This window comes from Girardinichthys multiradiatus, chromosome 19 (assembly GCF_021462225.1).
Source record: "Girardinichthys multiradiatus isolate DD_20200921_A chromosome 19, DD_fGirMul_XY1, whole genome shotgun sequence".
In the NCBI taxonomy this organism is placed as follows: domain Eukaryota; kingdom Metazoa; phylum Chordata; class Actinopteri; order Cyprinodontiformes; family Goodeidae; genus Girardinichthys; species Girardinichthys multiradiatus.
In genome coordinates, this window is record NC_061811.1 from 24,515,184 (window position 1) to 24,538,669 (window position 23,486).

The following is a 23,486-nucleotide window of genomic DNA, read 5'->3' on the forward strand; positions in this document are numbered from 1 at the left end:
TGGCAAAGAGGCCTTACAACCTCAAAAGACATAGAGCTTATCATCAAAGATAAATCATCAAAATACCTGCGGAAACATGCAAAACGCTGCACAGCAGTTCAGGTTTAAATGGTGTAATGCTTCTCACTATTGATTACCACATGACTTCTTGTCAAATATATAAATTAAAAATAGACAAAAGGCTGAACTTTGTTTAGACCAGGACATTACTTAACTTTACAGTAAAGGCAAAGCTCTACAACACAACAGTCCAGGTGGTAAATTGACCAGCCTATAGTCCAGACCTATTACTTGCTAAACCCTTTAGAAAATCCACACATAAAGCAACAAATATAACAAAGGAGGCCTTGAAATGTGGGACAACTAACATCATTTTATTAAACAAAGTTCAAAATGTTTCATTTAAACTACATGATTCAGTCTTATTTCACAAACCCCTGAAAATGTTTGCAACAAACACAAGGTTCTTTTTTAACATCGGTCAGGTTAGCTTTAAGTAAATGTAGATATGTACCGTTTCTACTAAACTCCATCAAAGACAGAAGCGAAACTCTTCAGCTGGTTAAAAAGAACCATGAATAAAATCTAACACTGAAGGTGAAATGAATAGAATAGAATAGAAATTTAACAACACTGTGGACTTCCGGATAACACAAAACCTTACCTGAGTCTTTAAGTCCTCCAGCGTGGCATCGTCCGATATCTCGACCCTTCCTATGTTTCTCAGCTCCGCCATCTTTCCACCACTAATAAAAATCGACTGAGCACAAGATCCATCTGTAGTCTCTGCTCGGTCCATCTGCTGCTCAGCAGGACTGTTTTCTGTGGGATTACAGTCTGGTTCCACACATCTCAAGTCCATATAAAGCCACACAGGAAGCTTGAGAAAGCCCTGAGGAGGAGGAGGTAAAGGAACAAAATCTCAAAAGGGAACTTATGAAGATTTATCAATAATCCAAAGCAAACCTGGAAATGTTTGGGTACCTTTGGAGGCAAAAGTCCTTCAGTAACAACTAATGTCTCTCCATGGCTGATATTCAGCTCTGACAGGGAAGCATCCTGGGAATAAAAGGGTGTGGTTAACATGTTGCTCCTGAGCATTACAATCATCTTATGAAGGAGAATCAAACAATTTCTGCTAAGTAGCACTACATCCAGTAAGTAGTAGAACTTTTTCTGTTTGTTTTTTCTTATAGATTTTTATTTCAAAAACATAGACGATCCAATTGATTGTGATATAATTTGATGCCACCCGTTTCCTTTCAAAAGCCAACCTCTGCACCACATGTTGAAATGAATACACAATTAGACCAAATACCAAATAAAAGTACATTTGCATATGAATCAAGAACAGAAAACAATTGTTAAATTCTGGCATTTATTTTTTTTCTTCTTGAACGCAGCTTACATTTTCTTTTATATTGTGCCGTTTCATTTGTTTAATACTGCGATGTGCCAAATACTGATTAAAAAGGACTAACACTTAGTGTAACTTGGCCATAGTATAGAATTCATATGATTTTCCATACTGAACACTTCTGTCAGAGTCCAGTAAAGTAAAACATAACAGAACAACCAAACCACTTCAGTTCAGGGTGAGATGGACCAGATTTTTCCTTAAGTTTATCACTTGATTGCATATGAGATCAAACCGCCTATGTAGGTATACTGTTTATAACACCTATTGATTTACCTCATCCATTAGCGGTTCTCCAACCTCCTCACACCAATCTACCCTTCTTAAGTGCCAACTGGTACCTGAAAAGCAAAACATTAACCTCTGAGCAGGTACTGAACATAGAAACAGTAATTGTAGATAGTGACAACAAACGGAAAGAGAAAGAACAATGAAAACTTACCATTAAGTCCAACAGCATCCAACATAGCTTTAAGACACTGAAATATAAGTAATAAATAATAATTTTAAACAAGTACAAGTTTTGGGTGCACAATTGCATCGTGATGCATGTTTAATGATTATGACTTTCAGCTAATGAAAACCCCAAAATCAGTTATTCATAAAATTGTAATCATTATGTTAGGGTCTACAAAATCACAGGGAAGATTGCTAACGTGACAGTTGTCAAGTTAGTTAAGCCACGAAGTGTTATTTCTAAAGAAGCTGGTTGTTCACAGAGTGTTCCATATTAATGGAAAGTTAAGTGGAAGGAAAAAGTGTACCAATGCAACATACATAAAAGCCTTTATGAGAGGACTGTGAAGCAGTCCAATTCAAGGGGGAGTTTGGTCTGTGTATTTAACAGCCACCATACCCAGACCTATCCAGGACATGGGCTACAACTGTTAAATTACTTGTGTTAAGGCACTCCTTAACCAGAAACAACATCACAAGTGTCTTATCGTGGCTAAGAAATAAAAAGAAACAAAAAACTAATGTTTGTTAGTCATCTAAAGTTGTTCATGAAACAAAAGTGCATATACTGTACGGGTCATGGACATACTTTTCAGGAATATTAACATTTTGTAAGACGCTGAATATGGGGTTTTCATGAAAAATACCATTAAACATTTTAGCAATTACGTGGATGCTCAAATTAATTTTGAAAAGCCTGTTCTTAGCTTTAATATTTAATAAAAATAAGTGAAAACACTATTTTTTTTTAAATGTCCTCACTTCTTTGACAGTGCAAGTCTTCTCCACGATTATATCCATCTTCATGCCAGTAGAGGGGGCTGAGCCCACAGTAAAGTGCAAGAACAGCTGAAAAGCACAGAAAGAAATTCTCTAAACTTCAATCAGCCCACATACACTCACACCTCCTTGATTTGTTTTACGATGTAGGAAACTATTAAAGGTTCTGTAGTTTTCATCGGTGCCGCTGCAAAGAGAGACGGTTTTACTCAAGAAGCAAAAAAGCACACCTGTGATTCCTTGGGGGCATTTCCCGGACAGAGAGTCAACGTAGTCATGAGTCGCACGCCTGCATCCCGAACACTTAACTCCTCAAATACTGTTAGGCAAACCACAGTGAGTCAGCCAGTATGCAATTATAACTTAAAAAAAAAAAACTACAATTCAAAGACAGATTTATGGGGAGTACCTATTAAAGACTTTCAGGACGTCAGAGTTAGAGAAAGTGTCTACTGATATATTGCTAAAATGAGGGGGATTTCCAACTAAAACGGCCTTCAGCTAAGAAATGAAACACTACCTGGAGGAAGGAGTTTCCCAGAGCAGTCCACCTGCCTCAGACAGAGCTGCACACCTGCTTGGCAACACAAAGCAAACAGGAGTATGACCTTACAGTGGCTGGTAAGCCTTAAGCTTTTCCACAATTTAGCACATTATGACCACAAATCTGAATGCATTTTATTAAGATTTTATGACAGACTAACGTTTTATCTTTTTAAAAGGGGAATGGAAATGATACCCCCAAAATAAAATCCAGGGAATCCAATAGACTTCAGAAGTGGTCTAAACAGTAAATGGAGTCTGATTGTGTGTAACCCAATCTCAGTTTATATCCAGCTGTTTTTGAGAGCCTCAGAGGTTTTCTACAGGACATTAGTGAACAAAAGTATAGACCACGGAACACAGAGAACAGGTCAGGGTGAAAGGTTTACAGCAGTTAGGTTATAAAACAATATAAACTTTGAACATCTTACAGAGCACTGTTCAATCCATCATCTGAAAAAGGTAAGAGGACCCAGCTGCAAATCATTCCACTTAAACAGGCCAGCGAAGGAGACCATTAATCAGAGGGGCCAAAAGGCTCATTTTAACTCTGGAGGAGCAGCAAAGCGACAAAAAGAAAACCACTTTTAAAAAGAAAATGCTGCAGGCCATGAAGGGGCCACAGCAAAACGCTGCACATCTTCCTAAACATACCATCCTCTCCATAAAACATGGTGGTTGGGATTTTCATTCACAAATATCTCTCAGGTTTACAGAGCATGGTCCAAAACGAGAAAACATCAAGGTACAACAAGGTACCAAGGAATGCAGAATACTATCTCTAAAAGCACAAGAAGTAGATGGACTCCAACATTAGAGGACCAGAGCAGAAAGTGAGTACAACTGGAAGCCAAGAACAGGAAACTGGGGCTACAATTTGCACGGAACCAAAAACTTGACAACAGCAGATTGGAAAAACGTTGCCTGGTTGTTAAATAATAGCAATGTTTTCTTTTCAAAAATCCACAACAATTCTCGATTTCAGCTGCAACATTCGGTCCATCTCAACAGTACCAGCTGCAGGTGGTGTAATGCTGTGAGGGATGTTTTATTGACAGTTTGGGCCCCTTGCTAAAAACCGAGCATCATTTACTCCCCACAGCCTACTCGAGTATCGTTGATATGTCCGTCCGTTTATGACCACAGTGTAGCCATCTTCTTTTGGTTTCGTCCAGATAGATAACGCACCACGTCACAAAGCCCAATTAGGCTCAAACTGGTTTCTTGAACATAGAGATGAGTACCCGGTCCTCCAGAATTACCAGACCTGGGATGAAGTGAAACATCATGGATGCGCAGGCAACAAATGATGCAGTTTGCTCACAGATGTTCTCTGGATTTTATTTATATGTATCAGAGTAAAGGGGGGATACAGATGCATGCCACTTTACAGGTTTTTCATGTGAAATAATTTTTCAATTAGACATTCCTCTGTTAGTTTGTGCCAGTGATGTTCAACCCTGGTCCTCCAGGCACACTGCCCTGCCTGTTTCAGCTGTCTCCCTCCTTCAGCACACCATGCAGGGCAGTGTGCCTTAAAGACCCGCCTTGGAAAACATTGGTCAATGCTTTTGTATACATTAAAGTTTGTATGCATTATGAGACAAATTTGGGTAGGAATATTTTTGCTAGACAATAAAGTTACGCGAAGATTGAAAACAAAACAAAGTGAAAAAATCGTTTTAAAACAATAGCATAGCCATAGTTTGCAAAAACAAACTTTCTATAAAACAAATTGTAGCTTCAAGTTAATTACAAATAGTTTAAGCATCTTGCCTGAAGGTTGTTCCTGCAGCTGCAGCTCCTCTATGGCTCTTTGTTTCACTTCACATAGCAGCTGTGTCAAGACGAATTAAACAGAAAAAAAGCAGTCTCGGTGAAGAATATGATGCAATAAAATCATGATTAAAAAGGAAACAAGACAACAAAAAAGACAAATTACTGACCATGTTTCCTGTGGCTGGAACCTTTACTTTCTTCCTCTGTTCCTCTTCATCTCCATTTATTTGTGGTTGAAACTCCACCTGGAGCCAGCGGCAGTCAGACGGCGTTGTCACAGTGACCACATCCCCATTTCGGGTGAACACACTAAACCAGTAAAGAGCACTTTTGTTAGACACGAAAAAGAAACCATCCAAACATTCAGTACCTTGCAAAAGTATTCATTCCCCTATGAACTTCTTCACATTGTGAAGTTAGAACCACAGGCTTCAATGTATTTTAATGGGATTTCTTTGTTGATAGACCTACAAAAGGTATATATTGTAATTGCATATACAGGTCCTTCTCAAAATATTAGCATATTGTGATAAAGTTCATTATTTTCCATAATGTCATGATGAAAATTTAACATTCATATATTTTAGATTCATTGCACACTAACTGAAATATTTCAGGTCTTTTATTGTCTTAATACGGATGATTGTGGCATACAGCTCATGAAAACCCAAAATTCCTATCTCACAAAATTAGCATATTTCATCCGACCAATAAAAGAAAAGTGTTTTTAATACAAAAAACGTCAACCTTCAAATAATCATGTACAGTTATGCACTCAATACTTGGTCGGGAATCCTTTTGCAGAAATGACTGCTTCAATGCGGCGTGGCATGGAGGCAATCAGCCTGTGGCACTGCTGAGGTCTTATGGAGGCCCAGGATGCTTCGATAGCGGCCTTTAGCTCATCCAGAGTGTTGGGTCTTGAGTCTCTCAACGTTCTCTTCACAATATCCCACAGATTCTCTATGGGGTTCAGGTCAGGAGAGTTGGCAGGCCAATTGAGCACAGTGATACCATGGTCAGTAAACCATTTACCAGTGGTTTTGTCACTGTGAGCAGGTGCCAGGTCGTGCTGAAAAATGAAATCTTCATCTCCATAAAGCTTTTCAGCAGATGGAAGCATGAAGTGCTCCAAAATCTCCTGATAGCTAGCTGCATTGACCCTGCCCTTGATAAAACACAGTGGACCAACACCAGCAGCTGACACGGCACCCCAGACCATCACTGACTGTGGGTACTTGACACTGGACTTCTGGCATTTTGGCATTTCCTTCTCCCCAGTCTTCCTCCAGACTCTGGCACCTTGATTTCTGAATGACATGAAGAATTTGCTTTCATCCGAAAAAAGTACTTTGGACACCTGAGCAACAGTCCAGTGCTGCTTCTCTGTAGCCCAGGTCAGGCGCTTCTGCCGCTGTTTCTGGTTCAAAAGTGGCTTGACCTGGGGAATGCGGCACCTGTAGCCCATTTCCTGCACACGCCTGTGCACGGTGGCTCTGGATGTTTCTACTCCAGACTCAGTCCACTGCTTCCGCAGGTCCCCCAAGGTCTGGAATCGGCCCTTCTCCACAATCTTCCTCAGGGTCCGGTCACCTCTTCTCGTTGTGCAGCATTTTCTGCCACACTTTTTCCTTCCCACAGACTTCCCACTGAGGTGCCTTGATACAGCACTCTGGGAACAGCCTATTCGTTCAGAAATTTCTTTCTGTGTCTTACCCTCTTGCTTGAGGGTGTCAATAGTGGCCTTCTGGACAGCAGTCAGGTCGGCAGTCTTACCCATGATTGGGGTTTTGAGTGATGAACCAGGCTGGGAGTTTTAAAGGCCTCAGGAATCTTTTGTAGGTGTTTAGAGTTAACTCGTTGATTCAGATGATTAGGTTCATAGCTCGTTTAGAGACCCTTTTAATGATATGCTAATTTTGTGAGATAGGAATTTTGGGTTTTCATGAGCTGTATGCCAAAATCATCCGTATTAAGACAATAAAAGACCTGAAATATTTCAGTTAGTGTGCAATGAATCCAAAATATATGAATGTTACATTTTCATCATTACATTATGGAAAATAATGAACTTTATCACAATATGCTAATATTTTGAGAAGGACCTGTAGTTGTAAAGTGAAAGGAAAATGATAGATTTTAAAATCTAACAAATAAAAATCTATGGTGGGGAATGAAAATTCCCATCTGATTTTCCCTTGCCTTCACTTAACAAAAACATGCCCACAGCATGATTCTGCCACCACCGTGCTTAGCCTTGGGAACAACGTTTTCAGGGTGATGCGCAGTCTTAGTTTTTCATGTAGGCCAAAAAGGTAAATTTTGGTCTCCATTCATCAGAGCAATTTTGTCCACGTTTGCTATCAAAAGGTCAGATTTGTGGAGTGAATGACGATTGTTAGGTTGTGGATCTTGCCAACTCTACCAGAGTTAGTATGATTAATGATCTCCTTGCCCAGCCTGTCAGCTTAGATGGATGGACATGTTTTAGGGGTATCAGAGGAAAAGGAGCCAAATTCAAAGTGCACTTCATACATTTCGGGTTTCTTTGATTTTTCTGACATGAAACTTTCTGTTAGTTTATCACATAAAATCCAAACAAAATCCACTGATGTGTGTGGTTTTTACCACGACAACATGTGGGAAATCTCAGTTAGCATGATTACTTTTGCAAGGCACTGTAAAGGACATTGGGAGAGAGCTCACCTGCTGTCAAACGAGTCCGGCTCCAGGACTAGCAAAGCATCTCCGTCTTTCAGCGACAGCTCCTTCAAAGTCCGCTGCATATCGTCGGGCGGGAACACCCTCCATCCGCTTGCGCCCCCTCCCTCCCCTGCCCCCTGACCTCCCCCCCTTCCTCTTCTATTCTCCTGACACAGAAGACTCTCGCTTGGCTCCCCCAGTGCCTCCCTCACCTCCCCAAGAGTTGCGCCGCCAGCGAACCCTCTTGCTTCCCTTTGCAGTGCTGGACCCACTTTTTCAGAACCTGCGCTGTTATTTTGACATTTGACCCCATTTTGCCCCTCCTGCTCAACGTCTTCGCCCAAAAAAGGACGAACGACAGTGAGCAACACTGGTTCCCATTCAGCTCCACTTTGGACTGCGGCACCACAAACCTGAAGAAGCCAGAAGCACAGAAGTCTGAATTTTGTCCCCCTCCATAAAATACTGAGGAATTAGACCCATATAATGACAGTTTCCTTACCTGTTTACCATTCCACACAAACAGGTCAGTATTTGTGCAGATTCCTGCACTGTACAGAGAGACACTGTCATCTGCGAAGAGGAAAACAACAGAGAAATTACTGAAACTGATCACTCCTGAACCTAGTTTTTTCTTCACGCATTTTCTAATGCTTTTGCCCATAAGTGTCTAACCTGTAAGAGTATTGTATAGGTGTAAACCTGCAGGTAGACTCCTGGCCACAGTCAATGCCATATCTCCTTCCCAGAGTTCCTGCATCTATATTTTTGCAAAATAAAACAAGCTTAACCTTCCAGTGACTAAGAATTTCCAAACACAACAGCAGCTGTTCATTGCAATCACAGTACATGATAAATGGTGATCCGCAGATCCCCGACAGTCTTCCTACGGTCGAAGCTCAGGTTAATACTTCCACTTGGTTCCCTGCTGACTGGCTGCAGGACTCCATTTACCATCTTGTAGAAGGGGGCCAGGTGCAGATGCAGCTCTACTGTGTTATTAGCAGCTTCAAACACCTCACTGCAATAGAACAAAATAGTTAACTCCCCTCATCCATGCAGCACCCTCCATACTTAATGGCACCCCTGCTAAATCTGATTAAAAAGCCTCATCTTCTTTTAATAGATAGATAATAGTTTATTCATCTGTTTCTTATTTGTTTATTCAATGCCCCAAAAAAAATGTTAGATTTTCCCAGCAATGGATTTAAATTACTGGGGAAAAACAGAAATTGGAGTTTTGCCCTCTTATTAGAAAATACTATATACTGAAAAAATGTTTAAGACTTTCTTAAGTCTTTTCTAATGAGAGTGTAAAAAGGTGAAGGAAAAATACAGAATCTTGGTTAGATAACAGTCTTTCTTATTGCTTTATTCCTTATGCCTTTCTATAAATTCATATTTAATCAATTTAAATACTGAAATGTTCATTTATTTCATTAGCTCAAGTAACTAAGTGAAACACAAAATATTGATTAATTACAAACAGGCTGATGTTTTCAAGCCTGAATGTCTGTTAGTCAAGATGATTTTCAACTTACAGCTAATTAAAACATGACATCTGAGTTTAGAGTATTACATCAAACCAATAAAAATACTTTAATACAGAAATGCGGTCTTAATGAAAAGTATGTTTTGTAGCTCCTTAAAGATTGTTATTTTCAAAAGCTACTTTTAATCTGACAAATGGACTCATCTGAAGGCATACTCTAACTTATTGAATATGACTGTGGTTCTGTGTTAATATAATTATTATAATAATTATAATTATTTTGGAAAGTAAGTTTGTGGCTCAAAACAAATTGTATGTACAATGAAAGAAAGGAAAAATGGCTTCAGACTCTATAACATCAACACAATCCGTTCAGATCTTCTCAGCTCACCACATGGGTTTAATATACCTATGCCAGGTCTGGGGAAAAAGAAGTTTTACTTTGGATCAGCTTAAGATTTTCTGTGTTGATTTGGCCACAATTTTGGTTTTTGGATCATTATACTGCTGAAAGTCTCAGTGCGGACCTATTTTCAAAGAGCTCATGATGCCCTGACCTCTAATAAGGTTCATAGAGCCTTTGGAAGAGAAACAGGCCCACAGCCTAACAAATTCTCCACCATATTTAAGTCGGCACAAGTTGCTTTTCTATAAAGTCATCCTTTGTCTCAAGCCAGACCCATGGAGGGTTTATTGCAAAAAAAGAATTTGGTGTTTCTCTCTTATGACCAAAGTACACTGTTTAAGGTAAACTCTCATTGCATTAAACAAACTGCACATTTACACTGGATATACTTACTAGACAACTGGTTAGCATGAAGATAGCATCTAATGGTTGTTAAGGAGACTTAGAAACTCCTTGTAACTGCCACTCTGTGATGTTTTTTCTCTCACGCTGAGATTTGGAGATTTCCGTTTACCTCTCACTGTTAAAAAGTTAAATATGGATCCTCGTCCAGCATAATGGTCAAGTATTGTAAAAATGGACCCGTCTGCCATGCCATAATTAGAACCAGTAAAATTAGGCAGTCATGGATGACTAAAAGGTTCTTAGAAACCCCAATCAACAAGTAAAGTGCTTCCATTACATTTACTATTACTAGGCAAAGGCACTCGGATTAGAAGTTGTGTTTTCTGAAAAATTTCCAGAGATGTGATTGATTTACTGCTTTAAAAAGGGATTTTTAAGGCATTCAAACATCTTTATCAGGGTGGTGATAATAAATGCGGAGGGCTCTGGATAAGTATTGTAGTTTGCATTTGTCCTCAATCACAGCGTTACGGATCTTGGCCACAACTGAACTATAATGACTGAGTCAGATCCTACTAAGCAGCTGTACATATAATAACAGAGTAACATGTTTCACGTGTGTGCTGGTATCTGTACCGCATCTGCTGCAGCCTCCGGTTCTCATCCTGAGCCATCTGGATGAGCTGGGAAGGAACTTTATACTGTGGATTGTTTAGAGCTGCAAAAAAAATTTTTTAATTAAATAAAAAAAACACATAGAATTGAAAATTACTGCTCCTTCAATTTTAATCAATATATTTTATAATCAAGTTGTTTTACAGAAGTAATTTTTCCAATCACAAGATGCAAATATGTTACGTAATACCATCACTGGGCCTGTGCAGCTGTGTTTTTCTGTAGAACAGCATGTAGGCGCTCTCTTTGCCCTGGAACTGCTTCTCTATGTCAGACTCCCGGATGGAAGTCACAGTGGAGTCATTGAGGTCAAACCAGTGGCTACCCTGCTGACAGACAGGAGGATGCACCGTGAGAAAACAGTCACAAAATGAGTCACAAGACAGCCTTCAAAAGCCTAGATCAGACGTGGGAAACGTGTTTCCAGTGGGTCACATTAATATGGTTACATGGCAAATTTCATCATATTTTAGAGTCAGAAGCCCTAAATACAGGGGTTGGACAATGAAACTGAAACACCTGTCATTTTAGTGTGGGAGGTTTCATGGGTAAATTGGACCAGCCTGGTAGCCAGTCTTCATTGATTGCACATTGCACCATTAAGAGCAGAGTGTGAAGGTTCAATTAGCAGGGTAAGAGCACAGTTTTGCTCAAAATATTGAAATGCACACAACATTATGGGTGACATACCAGAGTTCAAAAGAGGACAAATTGTTGGTGCACGTCTTGCTGGCGCATCTGTGACCAAGACAGCAAGTCTTTGTGATGTATCAAGAGCCACGGTATCCAGGGTAATGTCAGCATACCACCAAGAAGGACGAACCACATCCAACAGGATTAACTGTGGACGCAAGAGGAAGCTGTCTGAAAGGGATGTCCGGGTGCTAACCCGGATTGTATCCAAAAAACATAAAACCACGGCTGCCCAAATCACGGCAGAATTAAATGTGCACCTCAACTCTCCTGTTTCCATCAGAACTGTCCGTCAGGAGCTCCACAGGGTCAATATACACGGCCGTGCTGCTATAGCCAAACCTTTGGTCACTCATGCCAATGCCAAACGTCAGTTTCAATGGTGCAAGGAGCGAAATTTTGGGCTGTGGACAATTTGAAACATGTATTGTTCTCTGATGAGTCCACCTTTACTGTTTTCCCCACATCCGGGAGAGTTACGGTGTGGAGAAGCCCCAAAGAAGCGTACCACCCAGACTGTTGCATGCCCAGAGTGAAGCATGGGGGTGGATCAGTGATGGTTTGGGCTGCCATATCATGGCATTCCCTTGGCCCAATACTTGTGTTAGATGGGCGCGTCACTGCCAAGGACCACCGAACCATTCTTGAGGACCATGTGCATCCAGTGGTTCAAACATTGTATCCTGAAGGCGGTGCCGTGTATCAGGATGACAATGCACCAATACACACAGCAAGACTGGTGAAAGATTGGTTTGATGAACATGAAAGTGAAGTTGAACATCTCCCATGGCCTGCACAGTCACCAGATCTAAATATTATTGAGCCACTTTGGTGTGTTTTGGAGGAGCGGGTCAGGAAATGTTTTCCTCCACCAGTATCACGTAGTGACCTGGCCACTATCCTGCAAGAAGAATGTCTTAAAATCCCTCTGACCACTGTGCAGGACTTGTATATGTCATTCCCACGACAAATTGATGCTGTATTGGCTGCAAAAGGAGGTCCTACACCATACTAATAAATTATTGTGGTCTAAAACCAGGTGTTTCAGTTTCATTGTCCAACCCCTGTATCTCGAAAGAAGGAAACAAAAATGAATCACAACCGGCCGTTGCATTGATTTTTAAACAAGACAAGTAACTATAAAATACACTTCTCTGACACAAAAGAACCTTTGGAGGAAAGTCATACGAAATGTGCACCATCATATATGGATATAAGCATGTAATCTGGAAACGTGGATCGTCTACTTATTGTCATAAACAGAAAGTAGATTGCTTACTTGACAAAAAAATCCTAATATGTTGAATTAATATGTGGTGGCATAATAGCGACACTGGAAAAGATTGAGTGAGTACTCTTCCTTTTCCAAAGATCCTCTAAAACGTGGCTGAAGTCTGTTAAAGGTGAGAGAGGCTGATTTCTACCCAACCACCAAAAACAAGTCTATTCTTTAAAACAATATATTTGTTCCAATATCTTGACACAATTGGAATACTGTCTTCAAGGGAAGGAGCAACCGCAGGCGGAGAAATGAAGACAACGCAGTTCATGTCACATAACTCTAAAGGAGTCAGCAGGCAGACCGTAGAAGCAGCAGCCATTGTTCCTTTTCTGCATAAAGTTTCTCAAGTGAGAAAATGCGTTTTTTCATTGTGAGTTTTATTTTATGGGTCTCCTCAGTCAGCACAAAGCATCTGATTCCCATGGCAATGATTGTTTACAAAAATCCATAACCGCTCTCTCCAAACGTTCCGCCAACATGTTTTCACAAGATAATTAGCTACAGAAGCAACCGGCTTTTATTACAGCCTTTTCTTGCCACCACATGTGTAGCAGCATTTACGCCAAGTAACCTCTTAGGGTCAAATGGCATGTTTGTTGTTAGAAAACAAAATGCAGACAGGCTCATAAAGTTTGAGCGGTGTAACAGACGGTTTCCTAAGAGTAACATGTTGACAGCTAAACTACAACTTTAAAGACAGAATATCTGTTGAAAAGTGAGACTTTCAACTGCTTCCATTCACTGCCACTAGATTTTACATAGGAGTGATAGCAAAATCCTAAAAGCACCAGACTGCCGGTCAAAACCTGACCAGAAATTGCAAGGTCTACCTGAATTTTATTTTTAGGCCCGAGCAGGAAAACTGCAAGGGCCTATTGTAATCGCTCGAATTCTTATTATTATTCCGTTGCCTCTTTGCGGGGCAATATGGGGACTTTGCCATACCCCAAAACTCACCAAACTTCACCCAAAATTGTCCCCCGCGTGAAATTCTTGATCCTTAATGTCGTCACCAGTGGGCGTGGCCAAACCACTTAGCCACGCCCCCAAATGTGAGGTAGCCCGAACCGTAAGTCGTAGAGATCTGAAATTCGGCACAATGCTAGAACTCCTCAAAACAAGAAAAAAAGTATCTTGGGGGTATGCCCTAAAATGCACAGGAAGTTGGCCATTTTGGGTCAAAGGCTGATTTTTGCCCGTTTTTCACTTTTACTCACCTCGAACTTAAACAAACTACTCCTAGGGATTTTGAGCTATCGACTTCATATTTGGGCTATATGCAGTTAAGGCATGGGGAATTAAAAGTTATCAAAATCGTGAGTTTTTGAACATGTTTAGGGGGCGTGGCCGGGGCACGAACTTGGCATTCGTGCCGAAAGTGAAAAATTGCAATAACCTTCCCAAAAAAAATACAAATCACACCAAAGTTGGCATGAAGGAGGACATTTGGGTTCCCGACGATCCTATGGGGTCATATGCTGACATCATCAAAGCCACGCCCCCTCAGAACCGGAAGTCACTTTTTTCACTTGGAAAGGTGCCTCTATGACCCACTTGACCCAATCAACTTGAATCTGTGTCAGAAGACAGATAACTAGTGGGTCTAACTTCGTTTGAAGCACAGTGACGTTTCATAAAAGGGCGTGGCAAGGGTGGCGCCGCAAAGTAGGACGTCACGCCATGGCCATACGTTTGGCTTTAATTTCCACATACATCATCTGATCTGCACCAAATTCCATGTGATTGAACCTTGTCCAGTTCTCAACAGAGATCTGATGACATATTCGGTGGGCGTGGCCTAATTCGTACACAGCGCCCCCTAGAAAATTTCAAAAAATCAGCCCCAAGTCATGCTTTGACCGAGAATTCTGAAATTTGGTACACATATGTAACTTCTCAAGACCTACAAAAAAGTCTATTGGAGCATTGGTCCAAACACCACAGGAAGTCGGCCATTTTGGATTGAAGTTGCCATTTTGACCCTCTTTTGGGCGTTTTTAGCCCGCATATCTGAGCGAACTCCTCCTACAGCTTTTGACTTAGAGATTTGAAAATCACTCAGTATACTCTTAAGGGATTGGGGATCAAAAGTTATCAAAACCTTTTTGATACATGAAAGTATGTGGGCGTGGCCACGCATCAAAATATGACTTCTCACCATAAAACACTAAATTGATATAGCTCCTACAAGGAAAGTCACAGACAAATGAAACCTTCTGGGATTGATCTGCCTCTAGGCCTCAACAATATTCACTGATCAGATGCTGACATCATCGAAGCCCCGCCCCCTGAGAACAGGAAGTATCATGTTTTCCTTTACAGACTCAATGTTTGATGTTCTTCACCTAATCAATGTCAAACTGTCCCAAGTAACAGATAACATGATGGTCTTAGACAGTCGCCAGTACTTACTGCTGTAGCTGGAGGGTGTGGCTATGATGGTGTGGCAAATTCTGATGTCACGCCACAGCCATACGTTTGGCTCTAAATTACACATGCATGGTCCGAATCACTCCAAACTGAATATGCTTGATCTTTGTCAGCCCCCAAACAGCTCTATTGGATTACATTTAAATCTGAATCAACAGCGCCCCCTAGGACACTTCAAGGGCTATATCTCCCTCATTCATCATCGGATCCACTTCAAATGTAGTATACATGATCATGAGTTAATGATGGACATTTTGACACAGTCAATTGATGATTTTGTTTTAGCCCCGCCCACAAACAAACAAGCGACTGCAGCGTCCTTCTGGAAGGTCCGATTTACTCGAAATTTTGAATGCTTTTTGCCACACTGAAACTCTGCATGACCGAAGATCATATGACATGTTGCTCACAGTACCACTTAGTGACGACGTGTTGAAGTGAAGCGGTGTCATCGTTGGTGGCGTGTATGAGGTGATGCCAGGCTCCTGCGGTCGCTCAACAGCCCGAGTTGCGTTGAGGGGTGCGAGAGCCTTCAAAGCTGCTTGCAGGTTTCTAGTTATTATTCCGTTGCCTCTTTGCGGGGCAATATGGGGACTTTGCCATACCCCAAAACTCACCAAACTTCACCCAAAATTGTCCCCCGCGTGAAATTCTTGATCCTTAATGTCGTCATCAGTGGGCGTGGCCAAACCACTTAGCCACGCCCCCAAATGTGAGATAGCCCGAACCGTAAGTCGCAGAGATCTGAAATTCGGCACAATGCTAGAACTCCTCAAAACAAGAAAAAAAAGTATCTTGGGGGTATGCCCTAAAATGCACAGGAAGTCGGCCATTTTGAGTCAAAGACCGATTTATGCCCGTTTTTCACTTTTACTCACCTCGAACTTAAACGAACTCCTCCTAGGGATTTTGAGCTATCGCCTTCATATTTGGTCAATATGGAGTTAAGGCATGGGGGATTAAAAGTTATCAAAATCGTGACTTTTTTGCCTTGTTTAGGGGGCGTGGCCGGGGCACGAACTTGGCGTTCGCTCCGAAAGTGAAAAATTGCAATAACTTTCCCAAAAAAATTCCAAATCACACCAAAGTTGGCATGAAGGAGGACATTCGGGTTCCCGACAATCCTATGGGGTCGTATGTTGACATCATCAAAGCCACGCCCCCTCAGAACAGGAAGTAACTTTTTTCACTTGGAAAGGTGCCTCTCTGACCCTCACGACCCAATGAACTTCACAGTTTGTCAGAAGAGAGATAACTACTGGGTCTAACTTCGTTTGAAGCACAATGACTTTTCATAAAAGGGCGTGGCCATGGTGGCGCCGCAAATTCAGACATCACGCCATGGCCATACGTTTGCCTCTAATTTCCACAAAGATCATCTGATCTGCACCAAATTCAAAGTGATTGAACCTTGTCTAGTCCCCAACAGAGATCTGATGACATATTCGATGGGCGTGGCCTAATTACTCCACAGCGCCCCATAGAAAACTTAAACAAATCAGCCCCAAGCCATGCTTTTACCGAGGATTTTGAAATTTGGTACACAAATGTAACTTCTCAGGATCTACAAAAAAGTCTATTGGAGCATTGGTCCAAACCCAACAGGAAGTCGGCCATTTTGGATTGAAGTTGCCATTTTGACCCTCTTTTGGGCGTTTTTAGTCCGCATATCTGAGCGAACTCCTCCTACAGCTTTTGATTTAGAGACTTGAAAATCACTCAGTATACTCTTAAGGCATTGGGGATTAAAAGTTACTTTTAAAAGATGATGTTGTTTTTGCCCCGCCCACAAACAAACAAGCGACTGCAGCGTCCTTCTGGAAGGTCCGATTTACTCGAAATTTTGAATGCTTTTTGCCAGACTGAAACTCTGCATGACCGAAGATCATATGACATGTTGCTCACAGTACCACTTAGTGACGACGTGAAGCAGTGTCATCGTCGGTGGCATGTATGAGGTGATGCCAGGCTCCTGCGGTCGCTCAATAGCCCGGGTTGCGCTGAGGGGTGCGAGGGCCTTCAAAGCTGCTTGCAGGTTTCTAGTTTTAAATTAGAATTGTTAATAGAAGCAGTCAGGGTTTCTTCTTTAAGTTATGAACTCATACTGGTGCTGGAGACATTGCTATTATGACCTTTGGTTTGGGTGTTGCTAGAGTTTTGTGTTCCACACATGGCACCATCCCTCTATGGCAACTTTTGATGGACTTGTGCATTCTTTCTTTTAGAAACATTTCTCAATTCCAGCTATGAATGTGAACATAATCATCGTGAGCTAAAAGCCAAAGCTCAACGGAAAATTAAAAATTTTAGAAATGATTATGTATTTACCCTTTAAACTAATCAAAAGGTGACACAAAAACATTTTTCGTTTGTGGTGTTAAAGACTGGGTTTTTTTTTTTTTTTTTGGTTAATCACAAAAAAATACTTATTCTACTAACTTTACTAATCAAGAAACTTCAGATGTAGACTTCTCATATCTTTAATGATTAAGCAGAAAAATGGAAAAATCAAATGTGGAACCTGTTTCTTAAATACCTCTATTTTTGGTTTAGGCTTTTGATTTGCCTCCGAGTGCAGATCAGAGTTCACGGTTTGCTCTGAAGGAGCCGGGGCATCGGCCACTGGGCTTAGGGAGTTTGATTTCAATGCCACTCGCGTCCCATTGGATATCAAAATGAAAACGTCATTGTGAGACTGCAGGAACTAAAAATAAAACAAACAAAAACTGGATCAGATGTATAATATATTTTTTTATTAGTATAGGAGGAAAAATGAGACATACCTTTCCAATGGGACCGTAGTGTTTTCTGAACCTTTTGCTCCAGGATGATCCAGTTTTATTCATGAGTTTTTGGCCAAGCTGATCCAACAAAACACTTTTTGATGACTCCTAGAGGACAGTAAAGGTACTGCAGTTTAAAAATGTAAGTCACAGTATGCCACAGTTGTACTGGAAAAAGAAAAATGGAAATTGTAGGTCAGAAGCCATCCATAGATTTAGGTGTACCTGAGCAATGATTGCAGTAATGATAGACAAAGGGTCATCTTCTTGTAGTTTTTGCTCAGGTAACTCCTTGACTTCCTCCTTTATTTTCTTTTGGGTTTTGGGTTTGCAGTCCTCTTCCTGACAACAAAATATGCATTCTATGACACATGCATGCTTACAAAAAATCCAAAAAGTGAAAATCTAGCAGCAACCGTTTCTGATTTTGAAAGAAAATCTGCATTTTTCCCCTCACCGGTGGCTCCCATAGTCCAAGCTCATCAATGTCTTTAATGTAAACATGGTAATGGCCGCCATAACAGCCTCCCTTATGGATAATCACGGAAAACAGTTCATATGTGAAATCAGAGTCCTCTGCGTCAGTCTGTAAGAAGGAAAACCGAGAGTTTTAAAGGAAACTCAAAGCAGCAGAACTTTTGTCGCCTCATCAGGTTATTGCAGGTGCATCTTAATAAACATTTCAAGCATTTATTTCTGTTAATTATGGTGTACAGCTACTGAAAAACCCAATATTCTGTTTTGAAGAAAATTGAAATATTACATAAAACCACTTTTAAAAAAGTATTTTTAATATAGAAATATCGGCCTACTGAGGTGTTGAGGAAGCCCAGGTTGTTGTAATAGTGGCCATCAGCTCTTCTGCATTGTTGACTCTGATGTCTCATCTTCCTCTTGACAAATTCTCTGTGGGATTTAGGTCAGACCAGATTCCTGACCAATCAAGAACACTGATAGCATGGTCTTTAAAGACACTATTGGTATCTTGCAGTGTTGGCAGGTACCAGGTCCAGCTGGAAAATAAAATCAGTATCTCCAGAAAGTTTGTTAGCAGATGGAAGCATAAAGTCCTCTAAAACCTCCTGTTGGATGCTTTGGTTGACTGTGGACACAGTGGACCAACACCAGTAGATAAAATGTACCTCAAATCATCACTGGCTGTGGAGACTTCGCACTAAAATTCAAGCAAACTGCTTTTCTAGTGCCTCACCATTTATCCTCTAAAATCTTCATTTCCAAATTAAATACCAACAAATGAGAACTTTGGTCTTCTGAGCCCAAGCAACATGCTCCTGACAATGTATCTGGTTCAGAAGTGATTTAACATAAAGAATGCGATGGTTGTAGCCCAGATCCTTGACACATCGGTGTGTCATGGCTCTTCAAGCACAGACTCCAGCCACAGCCAATACCTTGTGCATCTCCTTCAAGCTCTCATACAGTCTATGCTTCACAATTCTCTTAAAGCTGGGGTTATCTTTGCAGCTGGTGCACATTTTCCTGCATGTTTTCCTTCCTCTAAACTTTCCAAACACATGCTCTGATACAGCACTCTGTGAACCTCCTGCCTCTTTAGCAGTAACCTTTGTGGTACACCCTCCTTGTGGAATGTGTCAATGACTGTCTACTAGGTCATCATCATGGTTATGTCGGCCATAACATAGCCTTTCTTTATCATATTCTGTATATCTGATAAACTAAATCTTCAGTTTTCATTAACTGTAAGAAATAATCACTCAAATTAACAGAAATAAATTACATTTTTGATCAAATAAATTTTTTTTAATGACTTTCATATACAGAGAGAGAAGTTCAGCTAAAATCTTTCCAGTACCTGTTCACAAAAAGGTCGCAGATCGATGGTGAGTGGGAAGCTGTAGCGTCCAGTTTCCTTGTATCGTTCACATTTGGTAAAGTCAAAGCTGAACCGCAGCAAAGACATGGTCATAAACAGGGGCAGCTGCTTTAGCTTGGCAGACTGAGAAATGGCAAAGAAAAACTTTTTTTTAACCACAGCGAGAATGAACACTGCTTTCACAAAGCATTTTATTGAATTAAAATGTGTGTTATCGGTACTGACCTTGGCAGCAGTGACCAACCTGGAACACTGAGCACAACGATAAAGGTTATTGCCTTCAAACAACTCTTCCTCCACAAACATGTTCCACAAAGCCTCCTCCAGGCTGGAAACACCACAAACGCACACCGTCAGGTCCAGGAAGTCCTCCTGCAGATGACACAAAAACACATTTAAACCAAAAATGAGCAAACAAATATTTTCAGCATGATCTTTATGGGCACAAACCCAGCCTACATGGGACTGGTTCACAGTAACACACCTTCCTCTGGCTCACGTTTCCACACTCCTTGCATACGATGCTGTTGACAATAGTACCGTGGTAGAGGCGTTGGATCAATGTACTGCCACTGGTGCCCACAAGAGAGTGCTCCAATGCACTGAACAGAATCCTGTTCAGCTCCTGCACATCATGCTGATTCGTCCCCTTGAAAGAATAACAAAAAGGGCAGTTCAGATGAGGAAAGACACTTTGATCCTTTTTACTTCCATGTTGTAGCCATAAACAAACCATTTTGTACCCATATAATTTAAACAACTGTAAATTCATGTAGAAATTGTTACTTGATAAGCTTTCATGAAGTATGGAGATAGTAATAGAGATAGAAATAGTCGAAAAATTATTATATTCTCACATATATTTAATTGACTTCAGTGTTATTTCAATAAACTTCGTCTTTATATTTATTCTTGTTCTGAACTCTGTTTGGGCCAGCTGACCCTTTTAAAATATGACAAGTTGGAGTCATGTAACCCCATTTCCTTTCAGTAAACTAAGAGTGGAAAATTAAGGACATGCAAAATATCGCCCCAGTGGGTGCACACTGGCAAATGGTTAGTACAAAACATCCTGCAACATTAGACTCCATTTTGTTCAAGAAAAAAGTAACCGAGTCTTCTATTGATTCTTGTTTTCAAGAAGCAAACATCAAACCTATTTTTTTTCTTAAATAAAACAAGTCTGAGGCACATAAAATGCAGAAATGTAATATGACTGCACTGCAGTGAAGGCCAGACTAAACCTTGAGGCCTTCAGGACAACTGGTTCATAAAAGGGTTCATTTCTTGAAGCTTCATGGAAACAAAAATCCCCCAGCTGGTCAAAGACTGTTTCACCGCCAGTATTTCACGGGTAATTTCATCAATTGGTAACACACTCACTGCGTTGCAACAGCACAGCCATGGAAATGACCGCAAAGCAAAAACAAAAGTCAGTTAATCTTAATAAATACATTTGATGTATTAATTCATAGGAATAGCATCTCTAAGTTTGAGTGTAATGGGTATGTAACAAGACAATAAAATGGAATCTAATATTTCTTGGCAAATGTTTATGAATAGATAATTATTCAAAGTTTTAATAATCTATAATGAAGGAGGAACAACTGATTCCAAACTGCAGCAATGTGTTAGCAAGGTAAGGAAGAATGACCTAAGTACATGTTGTACTTTATTTCTTTACCACAACAAACACTTCTTGGATGGGAAAAACTGAAGATCGGAATTAAAAAAAGTGAACATTGCATTACAAAGAAAGTGACTTGGCTTTCTGCAAGTTTCAGCAAGTCACATGTAGGACTTTTTCAGATCCTTATAAGAGCAATATAAATGTAATTTTAGAGCTATTGGAATTAAACAAAATAACTTCTGTTACTAAACTGAACACTTTACCTCATAGATCTAAGCATGGTAGATATATCTGCTGAAGTTGGTGTTTTTAGCTATGGCATGGAACTTCAGTGCTCTTACAATTATAGGTTACCTAGGTGCAATGCATTCAAAGACAGTGGATACAGTAAGATCCGGTGGTTTTAGACAACCACTGAAATCCCTCATTTTAAGACAAACCTTTTCAAAAGTACACTTTTTAATGCCAAAGGAGCTGGTCATGAATAACCAAGAAGAAGGGTCTAATTTTGTTTCAAGAAAGCATCTAAAACAGGTCAGTTGTTTGGTGGAACGTTTTTTCTGGAGTGAATGTAGGGCATTAGACAGGACTGTTTACTGTCCTCTATTAGGGGGTGCTTTAGTTGTGTCAACACATAATAATGTCTTAATACCTTACCTTTATCCCATGTCATGTACAACTTGTGAACATTTACGTTAATTACTGTATCACCAGTCTGTAATCGCCACAAACCAACAGAAGCTATGGTTTTTAAGAGTACAGCTGCTTGTTTAATCACATCGCTGCATGTCTTTTTTTCCACTAGAGGATTAGGTTTACATGACCCATGGCAACTTGTGTCTCTAAAATGTTTTGTTCTCCTCGGGAAATAATTTGGCAGCTGGATGGCCTCCAGAAAGAAGTGGAATTCCAGTCAGGTTACTTGGGCTGACTACTATATTATAGTACAACCACGTTTTGTACACTTAAGCATGCCAAGGCGGATGTTACTGGGGGATATAATCAATCACTGAAAAAGAAAACCGTAATTTGAGCCTCTCCTTTTCCCCATCACGGACCTGGCTGCTGTTCCAGCCGAAGCTGTGGGTGAGGTCAGTGGTGCAGGCGCTCTGATGGTCTACCAGTAACAGACGGGCAAACAACTTCTGAAGCTCAAGAGGGATCACTCTGACCTGTAGAGAAAAAGAGCAAAACTGTAATATAAAATCTTGATTAACATATTTCTAATAATGTTATCTAAAGCATTTATAATATTTTTGTTAGTTTCATTTTGATGGAGTAAGGTAAAAAATTTTAATAGACATAATTTAGGGTTCGTTCTTGTCGTTACATAGTAACAAGTAAAACAAGGTGATATTTGCAGGTCTAACAGGGGAGGTAACTAGCCTGCAATCAGATACTTAACAGAGACAATTGCAACAGCCTGTCTTTTTATACTTGAACATATGGCTAATTGATTTCAGAGATATTTAAGTAAAATAAATACACAATAAAAAGAACCTAAGGAATAAAATAGGACATTCAGAATGGGTGAGCGACACCTTCTCTAGCATCTCATTAAAAGAACTGGGGTGACGCAAACGTTTAAGTGTTTTGAAACTGTAACTTTTTACTTTTTTGACATAGTTGATCACTCATCTACATTAGCTGCCTACTTTAGGACTGGACAAAAGTAATTGGCTATAGTTCAAAAACTAGTTCTCTGGTAGATTACGATGTTTTCCAGTAATTTCGCTGGGTGTTCCCAGGGTTCTCTTCTTGGACCAATTCTGTTCTCCCTTATCAATATTACATCTTCATTTTACAATTGTAAGTTTCCTCTTTTTGATGATGACATAGCTCTGTATTCTTATATAAACTCTGCTCAGGCAAAGAAAAACCTCAATTTAAGAAACCTCAATGATTTGAAACCAGAACTTATTACAACAGTTGACCACTCGACAGTAGTCGTCTTTAGGATTTGACAAAACTAGCTGCCTGAAAGATACCAGTGTGTTAAAATAGGAAATAGGACTATTTTTCCATGCATTCCCAAAGTTGTTCCACAGAGTTCTGTCCATAGACCATCTCTACTCTCCAGTTACGTGAAGAGTCCTAAATTTTAATCCAGTATTGAAAATGTGCCATTATCATTTAAAGCGTTCCACCAAATCCCCAATGGTTGTCCGCTAGATATAGATCTGGTGACTGTGGGGGTCACCGGAGCACCACCATCAG

General features: G+C 40.4%; 1 protein-coding gene across 3 annotated transcripts in view; it reads right to left on the bottom strand.

Annotated features, from left to right (window-relative positions):
* The window catches only part of usp40 (ubiquitin specific peptidase 40), a 28,624-nt gene that overhangs the window by 3,745 nt on the left and 1,393 nt on the right, over positions 1-23,486 (bottom strand). Inside the window, exons 3-25 of one of the 3 annotated variants that reach the window (XM_047344829.1) lie at positions 22,328-22,441; positions 20,124-20,288; positions 19,865-20,011; positions 19,619-19,762; positions 18,242-18,370; positions 18,010-18,126; positions 17,785-17,892; positions 17,538-17,705; positions 10,787-10,922; positions 10,558-10,639; positions 8,528-8,699; positions 8,354-8,438; positions 8,181-8,251; positions 7,682-8,091; positions 5,143-5,284; positions 4,973-5,033; positions 3,174-3,227; positions 2,884-2,972; positions 2,636-2,722; positions 1,860-1,896; positions 1,694-1,758; positions 985-1,059; positions 665-892 (exon numbers count right to left, since the gene is read on the bottom strand). In XM_047344829.1, coding sequence (XP_047200785.1) covers positions 665-892; positions 985-1,059; positions 1,694-1,758; positions 1,860-1,896; positions 2,636-2,722; positions 2,884-2,972; positions 3,174-3,227; positions 4,973-5,033; positions 5,143-5,284; positions 7,682-8,091; positions 8,181-8,251; positions 8,354-8,438; positions 8,528-8,699; positions 10,558-10,639; positions 10,787-10,922; positions 17,538-17,705; positions 17,785-17,892; positions 18,010-18,126; positions 18,242-18,370; positions 19,619-19,762; positions 19,865-20,011; positions 20,124-20,288; positions 22,328-22,441 — 2,886 coding nt within the window. Of the gene's footprint in view, positions 1-664; positions 893-984; positions 1,060-1,693; positions 1,759-1,859; positions 1,897-2,635; positions 2,723-2,883; positions 2,973-3,173; positions 3,228-4,972; positions 5,034-5,142; positions 5,285-7,681; positions 8,092-8,180; positions 8,252-8,353; positions 8,439-8,527; positions 8,700-10,557; positions 10,640-10,786; positions 10,926-17,537; positions 17,706-17,784; positions 17,893-18,009; positions 18,127-18,241; positions 18,371-18,596; positions 18,984-19,618; positions 19,763-19,864; positions 20,012-20,123; positions 20,289-22,327; positions 22,442-23,486 lie in introns of those variants that run through there. The other 2 variants (XM_047344828.1, XM_047344830.1) reach the window with 2 other exon arrangements.